At 39.7% G+C, this 12,419-nt stretch overlaps 1 protein-coding gene across 1 annotated transcript in view; it reads left to right on the top strand.

Moving 5' to 3' along the window:
- The window catches only part of SCUBE1 (signal peptide, CUB domain and EGF like domain containing 1), a 216,222-nt gene that overhangs the window by 156,384 nt on the left and 47,419 nt on the right, over window positions 1–12,419 (top strand). Inside the window, exon 9 of the mRNA XM_075709672.1 lies at window positions 7,874–7,996. Coding sequence (XP_075565787.1) covers window positions 7,874–7,996 — 123 coding nt within the window. The remainder of the gene's footprint in view (window positions 1–7,873; window positions 7,997–12,419) is intronic.

Here is a 12,419-nt window from a genome sequence, read left to right as displayed (position 1 = left end):
AAGCACACAACTTTCCTGAGCAGATAGCAATTCCAGGGGGGGAAATGAAAGCAACTATGAGTAAAGGTAAATTGAGTTAATATGCTAAGTCTAGGGATTCTTGTTCCTTGGTCCAACAGTGCACAGCTTGCTCACTTGCCCCTGTGCTCTTCATTGAGATCACATGGAAAAAATGAATAGTGTAAGAGCAAGGCCTTGTTTTTTAGAGTGAGACCTAGTACAAAGGAGATGCCCAGGGATGTCAGCTCCCCAGTTTTGTCTGATTTATGCCTTAAAAGACACTGAACTAACTTCTTTACTGTTGCCATTGTGTGTAACCTTCAGCAACTTCTGTCTCAGCTCCTCCTGCATAAAATGCAGAAACATTAAACATAGAATTATTATGGTCGTAGTGGCTGTGTGAATAATTAAGGTAGATAAGTAGTCAGCCCAATGTATTTGCACAATTCTGTGCCACCATTGTAACCACAGCCTCCAGGCCTGCGCGTACGTACACCATCATTGTTACCACCTGAGTTTCCCAGAGTCTGATGTACTGTTCTTTCTACATGCTTTGTAAAATAGAGAGACATTATTTGTTGTCCTCAAATACAGATATGAGTCTTAACTGTATACTTATTTCTCCCTCTCCAGTGTTTTATAAAAAGCATTTTGATTGATAAAATGTTACAGCAGGAGGAAAACTAACTTCATATTCTGGGATTCCTATGGCTTGGAGGTGGGGCTAGTTTTTGCATTTAGCTCAGCCTAGACAGTGAAAGACTCTATCGATCTATTTCTTTATGTCTCCAGTCCACTTTACATGCTGGTGTCAGAGCCTAAGACAGCTTGCACTGTTTCGGTTCATAGCACTGCACTAACATGTTTTTAAGTTTAAAAAAGAATTCAGTGTTCAGCAAAAATTTTAAATGAAAATCCTTTCTTTTCACATTAGATTTAGTAAATCCCTTCCCTTTCAAAAATGAGAAATCAGGGCCTAAACTATTCTGACAGCATTTCTAAGTTTTTCACTTTCGAAGCTTTTTGTGCTTTATAAATCTAATTAACTGTAATAAGAAAATAATAGGACATAATGTTTGTTTTACAAGGTGATTGATCTCTTGGCAGCCTGGCAGACTCTTTTATTGATTGGTTGGTGGATAATGTCAGAGTGGATATGTCCTGGAGGAGAATAGTTGACACCTAAATCCATGCGTGACAGATTACCATCTGGGTTGGAAGACAGGTTTCTTCGTGAAATTGCAAAGATAACAGGTGAAAATGGAGAAAGTGACATGAAGGAAATGTGTTGAAACCTGCCTCAACCTTTCCATGCTCTAAGAACATTTACACAAAGCTCTCTATTTTGTGGGCAGCCTGTTTTCAGGATGAGGAAGATTAAATTTTAATTACACTCATTCCTGTCTGCCCAGTCGAGTTTTAATTCTGTTAATTAGGAAAATGCCTTGCCCCGCAACCTAGCCATAAAGCTAATTAAACAGAGAACTTTCATTTGCTACTTAGTGGAACTTCAGTTCAGTAATGATTATCATACATTACAGTTAATTAGCACTGTGGGAGGGAAAATGAGGATGTCACTGAAGTGCAAAACTCAAATTAGAGGTGCTGTAATATATGCCTTATTTCATTTTGTAGCTATCTGATGCAGGGAAGTCACACACTACGCTACCTGCCTCAGTTTCACATTTGTTAAAGGAGAATTAATTAAACTTATCTCTCCTGCAGAAGTGTTGTGTAGGTTTAATGTAATGAAGCTGTTAAGATGCTGGCCTTTGAAATCCTCAAGTAGAAGGCACTGCATAAATAGAATTAGTCCTCCCCGAAACATGCAAACATGTTAGAGGCGATGAACTGTGCAGTCACAGTTAGAGTGGTGGAACAGCACATGTACTTCATAAAGTAAAGAAAGACGGCCGTTCAGGTCTGCACATACTCACAAAATATTCCAGAGCAAAACACTGCCAGCATGGAACATGCTGCTGTATCAAACCATTCAGAAGCCCGGACCATGAATTAAAACCAACTGTAATTTGACTAAAAAATGTTGTAAATGACTTTGATTCATAATGCTTTGCTCAATTATAATAATCCATTTTAAAGTATCAGTCCTGAAAATACCAAGTGATAATTACCAATACCCCATTATGCAGATGAAGAAAGCAGAGGAGTGTTACAACTTGCCCAAACTGCTAGATAAACCCATTGTAAAACTAGAACTAGGACTTCTAACTCCCTGTAAACTACCAGACAGCAGCTGGCTCGATGTTTTCTGGAGGGAACAGCAGAACCTAACTTCTACTTTGATTTAGATTTTCTCACAGTGGCACTGAATCCAGTGAGTCTGAGGATATGAAATTATCTTTATACCTTAATAAAATATTCCTGGCATGCATTATTTAAGACACTGTGGAAAACGTTATTTAGAGCATTGCAAGTGTAGCCTGATAGGTTATGCTTACAATACTCCTGAGTTACTCAATATATTTCAAGTTCTATTGCAAAGTGACAGGCAAATACTAAAATAATTGCAAACTGAGCATTGGTGGCCTTGGTAGTATTTGTAATGTAGAGCAACATGTAGAACAACATGCGTTTTGTGCAAGCCTGTGCTGATTGACACTGTCCAAGCAAGGTCGTCTGTTGGGTTGTGCACTGGGCTTGGATTCAACGTGGATGAGTTGGTTTGTTTGTCTGTGCCTCTACTTCCCCGCCTCTGACGTGGGGTTAAAAAGTTTTGTGGCTGCTTTATAAAGTACTTTGTGGTCTGCACGCATCAGGGAGCTAATACCTGTGTCAACAAGGCAACACTAGTTATAAGGTTTAGGGGACAGTGGTGATTTTTAGAAGCATGAGGAAAGAGAAGGAAAGAAAAGCAAAGGAAAATTATGAAAGCAGGGAATAAGAAGATCTAGCAGGCTAGCTCACTTCGCAGTAAATATGTCTATATTGATGTCCACTGTATGCTGGTAGTCGCATTGTTAATCCTAACATGCTGTCATTAATAAAAACAAGAAGGGTATGAAGTTTCCATAATCATTTTAGGTTGATCTGGGACTATATTATTTTCCTGGAGCTAGGTAGCATTTTAAAACTGCAAAGGATTAGACAGACACAATCAGTTCAAATATTTGTCCAGCCATTGAAAAGAGAAGCCTCACTTCCGCCTGTGATGAGGCTTTGGAAATCTCCATATCCATCATTGTTCAACTGCTAAGTGAAGATTGCACGTTGATGACCCTTTCAGTTGCCTTTAAGCAGCTTATGTGCAGTGTTAAATTCTAAGTTGCCTAAAATCCGTACTTTTTAATTTGTTCTCTGACTGGTATGCAGCAAGGCAAATCTTTGTGAGTTTATATGCACGCATGCCCAACATGCATGCACACACACATCCTGATCGGAACCAGGTTCTTCCAAATATTAATTACTCTGAGCAGAGCTTGAAAAGGTACAAGTGGAACAGGAGCAGGCATTCCCGTTAATCTTTATAAGGACATGAAAAGAAAAGTAACAGACTGCTTTAAAGCTGATTCCACTACCTCCCTCCTATTTTGACATCCTCAGAAAACTTAGGATCATCACTTATTTCAGAAATGTTTTCTTTTATTTATTCCTCCCTCATTCTTCTAAAATTATTACCCCTTCCATTCTTCTGAAATTAGCTTTTTAGTGTCCAAAAGAATATGGAGAGCTTTGCAAAATAACTACAAAGAAAGGGCATTTTAAAAGACCACTTGGATCTGTGTACCAAAACTGTGACTTACTAGCAAATGCCACAAGGCTCTAGGGTCACGTAAGCAGATCCAGAGAGTAGTCATGCTTGACTTCACCACAGTGTCTGTCTGGATGCCAGACCTTTGCTTATGGGATTTGCTGCAAGCCTGGACTTAACATTTAGCAATGCACATAGAGATGACAGTGAGTCACAGAAGCTGGAGTGGAACTTCTCCACTATTTGTGAATAGCAAGATGATCCAGCGGTTCTTTCTGGGTTCAGACAGGCCCACAGCTTTTGTGATGGTGTTACTGAGTTCCATCTCCAGACTAATATTTACAATTGGGTTTTTTTCCCCCAAAACATTACAACTTTAAAGAAGGTTTTAGCTACCTTTGTGCAAATCATATGTTTGCTTTTGTTTGTTTTTAATTGCATGGGGGGAGGGGAGTGAACCATTTTCAGGGCTAATGGGAGGCTTGAGTCCTTAGTTGCCCATTATGCCATACCTTCACCTGACATTTTTGATTAGTAAATTTTAATGATTTAATGTGGGTTTTCATTGGTCTGTATTTTCCATTTCTGCATGTGTCTCATTTGTGCTGGGCACATCAGTTGGTATTTGTAGCAGATCAGCAGCTTGTATGAGCAAGGTATCATTTAACAATATTGACTTTTTGCATTAAGAGAAATCCATTGGGATTTCAGCGCATTGCTAATGCACTGAAAGCCCATCAGACCTCCTAGTCTGAAATGGCCAGCACGTTGTCTGAACACTGAGCATCAGAGCATTTTACATACAACCCCCTGTGGAGAAATACAGTTCTTTATATACTTCTGCATCCCTGGGGGTAGAGGAAAGCAGAGCACTGTGGAAAGTTTGAGCCATTCTTCTGCAACCTGCGTCATCAGTTGAAAAGGAGCCACTTGAGAACTATATTTGAAGACACCAGGTTTATGACTCCTCTACAGACAGGCCCAATAATAGTATGGGGAGATTTGACTAAGCGATTTCAAAGCTGGAAGAGATACCATGATGGGTTCCCACTGTGTTTTCTTTCCCTACATGATAGGCAGACATGCATACTCTCTGTGAAGTCCACAACAGGCACTTGACAAACTTGGGTACCAGTCAGTTTAAAGATAAATGGGGCCTCACCTTCTCAGGCAGTGGAATCATTTATTTTCACATGGCTCATAACATGAATTATTTATAGCTATGGAAAGAAAAATAGTGGGGATATAGACTTGGTACAATTTCTATGAACCAGTTAGACATGATACGGTTGGATACTGCTCTCTTTCAAGTGAAATGCAGCAATACACTGCTCTCCATAGAGTGAAATAATTTTCACATGCCTTGTCAGTCTCGCTATGGCCGTGGAAAGAAATACAGTGAAAGCAGAGACACTGGCGCTGTTTGTGTTATTTAGAATGTTTTTGCAGCTAACAGTTTTGACCTCTATTCTGTTTTGATGGTCCTGGTTTCAAAAGGCCACGTCATGTTTTCCAGCTAGAAGAAATGAATAAATACTTTCTTTTCCTGTGGACTCTCCCAGGTTTTACCCAGATCCTGGTTCAGGATTATTCCAAAGAATTGCTGGTGTAAAACTGATATGCTGCATTGTCAGTGGAATTACAATGATTAACAGCTTCAAATCTACCCTCTGAGGCCAGAAGGGTTTAATTTTTGTCCCTTATGGTTTTCAGAGACCCTGAAGAGAAAGTTAGTGAGACTGGAATTTGGAATTTAACATGTGAAATCCAGGGGCCATCGTTTAAAACATCAATCCTTACTTCAGAATGGTGCTTGACAGGCTGCAAGTAATTTCTGCTTCAAGCAGTCTCAGGCAGCAGAGTAGCCCAAAGGTCATGTTGTTCTTATCATAGGTAAAAGAGACCTTCTTCATGATGGATGACTATTCTGTGTGTTTATGATGCATAATATATTAGTAATTTCAGTTCACAATTGCATTTGTCCAATAGTTTTGTCAGGGCAAGCTAAACTGTAGTTAGGTACACCTGTGCTGTACAAAAGCATGGGACTGCTGTGGTAATACATCACAAGACCTGCAACACCGTCCCAGTTGCACATACTGGAGCTGGGAGGAATCACTTCTACAAATGGAAGTGCCAGCCTGCAGGAACTGGGCCAACAAGTCTTGCGTTATTGCTGCTAATCTTAACATGTGCTGGTGATCACAGCTGAAACCAAATGGGTTGCTGCCTTCAGTCTCATGCATGGTATTATGTAGAGCAACCTTCAGTGTGTTCTTTACCAGATTTATCAGGTTGGGAGCCTAAGATTTTCTATTCTTGGCTAGCCTAATCACCAAAGCCGGAGGACCACAGACAACAAACATGACTCCTGGTTTCAGATCACTTTGAGAACTTTGTCACCCGAGACATACAGATTTGAGCTGGTTGTGCAAAGCACTCAGGGTGTAATACCACCCCAGCTGCTACCTACCTTTTTAACCCTCATGCTTTTAATAGGACTGAATGCAAAAGCCACTCCTCTGCAGAACCAGACACAAAAGTAATAAGAAAGTAGTACTAGTTCAGAGGGTCTCAGAGCAAATTTGCGTTCTCTTTGCCACAAAAACAATTCATAAGCAAACCTTTATAACACTACGTGTTGTTCTTGCTTATTTGAGTAGTACATCCTCCTGAGCATATTTCTGTCAATGTCAGCGCAGCAAAGTGACGTTCAGAAAAGAGGGCTGAATTTGCCTCTCAGCTATTAGAATTTTTAGATTTACCTCCTCACTCCTCTTGCTGATAAAATATCTTGTTGATATTTTACATGCAGCAATGTGGTAAGAGCCATACTATTCTCCCATGTCAGTAATCATACGTTTTCAAAAATGAATGAATGACATCCACTAAAAGTCATCCTAAATTCAAATAATTTTTAAATGCACCCTTTATTCACCAGCATCATGCTGTCTTTGATAAATTTCCATCTCTACATATTAGCTCTTTTGGCACCTAGATTTGCATTTTGCAATATTTGCTTTTTAAATGGCAGCTGTTGCCTCAAAGTTTCAAAGCTGTTACAGGAAGAGGCTTTTCAATAGGAAACATCACTCTCCACTCGGTTTTCTGAAAGATCTTGTTTTCACTTCCAGAAGTGGGCAGCCAAGGCTCTATGACATATTACTTCTTCATGGTATGCATCCCTAAAAAGAGTGATTTTTTGGCACTGTTCTTCTCCTGAAAAAAAAAGTACTTTTTCTCTTTTTCAAGTAAACGTGGATCCATGGTCTTATAAGTGGGGGAGGATGGAAGGATGCCCTGTATTTAAAATGAGACTCTGTGACCTATTATATACTTACTGCACAAGCTTTTATGGGGTGGAAAAGGGACTGGTCATTCCAGTTCTTCAACACCTTTGGGAGAAGTTATAAGGCGGAGGAAGTAGAATCACCAGTCTGAAATTCAGAACAGAGGTCTTATCAAGTTCATCAATGCACTTCATAATCATTATTTAAAGTAAGAGCCATTGATCCCATCCTTCATACATATATATGGCTTTCAAATAAAAGCAATAGGTGCTCTGCCTTCAGAACTGAAGAAGGAACATTTCACATGCACTCGCAGTTGCTCTTCTATGACACCAAATCAAAAAATTTAGACACTTGAAAATGGGTATTCGGTGACACTGTGTTCATAATGGACAAACTGGCATATAATGCTAATTCCAAACAAATGTATCCCTACCTTTGTTTATGTAGGGATAATGGAAGTATTTTCAGAATTCAAATGTGTTTTATTTGAAAAACACAATTTTTCATGTGTTCTTGGGTTTTGATAGTTGCTATGTAAGGTAAGGGATTCATGTCTTACACAGGCTGAAGTCTTCTGTCAGGCAGACCACTACAAAGAAACTTCCCTGAATGTTCTTTAACATCAAAGTGCCTCAGCTTGGGTCATCTGACAGCTCCAGTTCTGAGAGAAATACCTCTGTCTCCAGAACAACTCAGCCCATAGCTCTTTCGTAAGCCTTGCAAGAAAGGTTTGGGAAGGGATACATCTGGCCAAGCTGATTCCTAACAGGGACAGCAGCCTCTTTGGGGATCTGAGTAAACTCCTATACTCCTGCTCTGAAGTACTGAATTGCTGTTGTGAACTAAATTTTCGCCCATTCATTCTTTGCAGACATTGATGAGTGCTTGGTAAACAATGGTGGCTGTGACCATTTCTGCCGAAACACGGTTGGCAGCTTTGAGTGCAGCTGCCAGAAAGGCTATAAACTGCTCACAGATGAACGGACCTGCCAAGGTAATACTTCATTTATTTTACTCTTTGTATAACGAGGATATTACTTTCAGTGGATTTTTTTTTTTTTTGTAATGAAGTCATTTGTAATACAGGTTTTAATTGTACTGTCATAAGAAGTAAAGTTAGAAAAGACCTACCAGATTCCCAGTTTCTGAGGCGAAATTAGAAGATTTTTGGAAATGTCTTGTTTCAGTGTTTTTAGTAGAAGGAATGCCAGTGTCCTGCTGAAGTGGGAAAATCCATGTGGTGTAGTGGAATAGGCTCAGGCAAAGAGCCTTATGTTCAAATCCTCTAACTTGCTATGATCTTAGTGGGACAGAGGCTTATCTTATTTACACCAGAGTCATTTAGAGTAACTTAATGGACTAGAGCATTTGCAACATTTAAACTGAAAAAGGAGTCTAATTTTTGAGCTCACCTTTGCCTGACAGAATCTGTTTATGGAGGGATAATGGAGGTGGTTTTGTGAGAATTCAAATGAAGTATGTTTTCTATCGTTTGCTGTGTGTGTCATGATTTGTTATCTAAGTCATATGATGTTATGTATTCTATGACTAATTAAGTGCATAACCATTTCCAACTTAAGTACTAACCATGTACCTTTGGAGAAATGACACTTTAAGCATTTGAGCTCTGTAACTTTACTCTTTAAAAGCCTTCTAGAAAAGGCTAGAAAGATGAGCGTGCATCAGTAGAGAAAGAAGGGGAAAGAGGACACACTTGATTAAAATTTTGTGCAGGAATTGTCTTTTTAGTAATACATAATTGTTTGCATGATTTTTTGAACATGTAAAAGTTAGAAAGTCCAAAACAGCATTAGGATTTTAGAGCTTTTTGTTCATCAACAAAAGAGAAACCAAGGTCTGAAGATACATATGTCATTCAAAAAATTTTCCATTGCATCTCATTGGTACTTCCATCATCTGAGAAGCCTACTCCGCCCTGACTGTGTGATTAGACACAAAGGAGTCAGTACAAGGTCGGTTTCAAGCTGGGACAGGATGGGAAGAGCTGAGAGTGGCACAGTTAGTGCCACATGACTAGGCAGAAATAACACTGTAGGATCATGTCAGACAAGGGTAAGTTGTCAGGTTTTGAGGTACCTGCTAAAAATAGGGACAAAATGTTAAAAAGAAACGTTCCCTTCATTATGAATTTAGAGATAGTTAGGAATACTTTCTGGTTCATGAGTTTCATGCGTTGTGACGTGCTCTCGCTGTGGTATCAGTCAGAGGTTTCACCACTGAAGTCATTGTAATTACACCAGTGAAAAACTCGAGAGAAAAGTGAAGCCCTGCATTCTGGTTAGGCAAGAGCTGGTGCAAAATTTTTTTGTTCATTATGCAAAGTCTTAGTAATAGGCTTTGAAAACTACCTATAAATAATCAGATCTCTATCGTGATAATGGGAAACTAGAAGCCGCTCTGTAAATGTTGTTGAGCTGAGTTTTGTTTGTGTGCCTGTGCATGAGTGAGTCGAGTCGCCGGTAACAGTACATACCACGCAAGGAATGAAGCAGTAGCTGATCTTCTCCTCTCCCTTGTGTGACTGGACACGGAAATATAAACATGATCTGGCTATCCTGCTTTTTCCATTGTCCGTGAGCAAGGGCAGGCACTCTGCCTCTAGATGGTACTTCGACTGATTCATCAACTGTAGCTTATCTGTTGTTGTAACAGATAGATTAGTGCAAGCCTAGAGAATTTTTGGGCTGGAGAAGTTCCTCCAGTCCCAGAAATGCTGGTTCTTCATACTGTGAAATGGGGAGGGCAAAGTTATTTCCTGTTTGAAGTCTGAGGTATTTGGGCCTCAGAGACTGATTACAGCAAACGTGGTATGATGCCTGCTTTGTGGAGGGAGCACTGTGATAATTTAGTTCATGTCTGGTGCTTAAGGTGATAATTGGTGACTCATGCAGTCAGTAGGCCTGCTAATAAAGAAGGAAGGAGAGTGAATATAGATGAAGAAATCCCTGATGTATGAATCACCTGTACTTTGCTTCTTCCTCTGAAAAGAGAATATAGTTAGTGGAAGTGGTTAGAGTTATTAATGTCAGGTCTGACGGTAAAATGTGGTTTGGGGTTGGTGACTCTGCTGGAATATAAATCATCCACAGGTTTTTTTGGTAACAGTCAGTCAACACTGACCGTAGAACATTACTGAAAGATTCAGGGAAATTTGTTTTGGGCATATTAGCCTTTCCAATGCATGAAATAGAAAAGTCTAATTTGTATTTCTAAAAGATGCTGTTGTTCATGTTACATCTGTTGTTTTGATTCCTAATAGAGTTTCTATGACTTATGATCTTGCTGTCAACATTGCCTTTCTCCTCTGGTTTTCATTTTTAAAATAAATATTTCTTTCAGTTACAAATCAACATGTTTACCAAATACTTATTTAGGACCTTCGAAGTCAACACTGTCTGGGTCTGAGTGCTATTTAGTTCAGGTGGCCTCCTTAGTGTATAAGGAGTTCATCTCCCAAGTGAGTTCATCACTAATATCAAGGAACAGATTCTGCTAACCTTAGGTGAAATGCCCATGGAAACAGCTGGTAAACTTGCCCTTTTACGACCTGCAGAGTCCCTGGATAAGTCTGTGACTGTATCTGATTCATAGGAAGGAATCAGTGAAGAACAAAGCCATGGAGATACCATTCATGTTAGCAACATTTTTCAAACTGTTGAAAAATACAAGTAAGCTGTTGCTGCATAACTTTCTTTGCATGATCATTAACTTCAGGACGAGGCAATTTTGCATATTTCAATAAAAAGGTTCCTTCATATTCCCTGTGAAATTCTGAGGTTGTCCCACCTCACCTCATTTCCTTGATACTCTTTCATTGTAGACCTCAGAGGCGACTTTCAAGATTGCAGGGAAATTGTATAAAAGTCTCAGACTTTGTTCTGGTTGTTTGCAGAGCTCCCACCCCATCGTACCAAGTGCCTTACACACATTCATTCTCTCTGTGAAGAGGAAAGTATTTCTCTCTCTGTTTTTCAGGCAGGAAGGGTGAAGCCAAATATAGCAGCTTGCCTAAGATCACACATACGAATGCCTGGACATTCATCCAGGACAGCCTGGAGAATAAACCTCCCATTTTTGTGAATCTGCCCTCTGTGAATCTGCCCATTAAAAGAAATTTTTTTCTCCTGTGTTTTCATATCATACCTTGATATGAAAATTCATCAGTTTTCAGGAACTCTGAAGGTTGCTGCTCGCTTGGTGCCACTAGCTAGCCACCCTGCACATAGAGTGCTTGTGTAAGCAGCCCTTGCATTTGTAAAGGGCATTAAAATGTTCTGCATTTGTCTGTTTACAGCTAAACCATTTTTAGCCCTGGCTGCAAAGAAAACCATTGTCAATCACAGATTACTTCTGCTAGGGAGTGGTTCTCACGCTGTGGCTCCTTGTTAGACAAGGAGAATGTGGGGGTTTCCCTTCCTTTCCCCTCCCCTGCATTCCAGCCATTTAAAAGGAAACTTATTTGTAACCCAGAAGGTGAAGAATCCACATTGCCCTGCCAGTGATATTGTGGAGGCTGATGCTGCTTTCCCAGAGTCTCTCTTTTCACGCAAACTTAAAAATAGATTTTTTTTCTCCTTTGACAGTGAAATCGCTGTATGACGATATCAAACCCATCTATTGTGTATTATTTTAACAGATCCCTTAAGTCTAAGGTATTGTAAATTCTTTGATACAGGAAGAAATGGTCGGATCTGTTTGTATAAACCTAGCAAAAAAGGCCTGCGTCCCCTTTGAGCATATAATACAAATAACACAGCTGTATTTATAGCAAGGAGAACTTGTGTTTTAACCTTTGTAGTAATTAACAGCAGGACAACAACTCAGATTTGTTTTAGAACCACATCAGCAACAAAATAGCAAGCAAGACTGTTTAAAGCTGCAATGAATATGTGTGAGCGCAGACATAATTACCTTAATCCTCAGCCAATATGAGTTTTAAAGCCAGTTAACTTAATTGCTTATTCGGTTTCTGTTTGTTGTGCAGTGATCTCGAAAAAAATTCAACAATAAGCACTCTCTCTGCTCCACTCAAGTTCAAGCTTCATTAAGCACCCAGAAAAATGTGTGAAATTCTATCATAAATAATTTTCTCTTCCTGCTGTAGCAACTGCCTTTTGTAAAGCAAGACAAGGAGAGACAGCACACCCATTTGTCGTAACTCTCTCCAGGGAGTGGTAGAGTTGGAAAGATGAGTTACCTTCAGAAAAAAAGTGCTTTTAGTGGGAACATCCATTGATCAACATGTAATACTTCAGCCTGCTAAATCTACACTCTCACCCTCTGCCCCTCTCCACGTCTGTCCAAAATAGAGCCAAATCCTCCTACCCTGAGGAATTTAAACTTTTGCAGGGTGCAGTTCAAGGCCTTTGCATCATTCTAGTCCGCTTACAGCCTCC

Source organism: Pelecanus crispus, chromosome 1, assembly GCF_030463565.1.
Source record: "Pelecanus crispus isolate bPelCri1 chromosome 1, bPelCri1.pri, whole genome shotgun sequence".
NCBI classification, from domain to species: Eukaryota; Metazoa; Chordata; class Aves; order Pelecaniformes; family Pelecanidae; genus Pelecanus; species Pelecanus crispus.
This window is presented reverse-complemented; position numbering and strand designations above follow the sequence as displayed.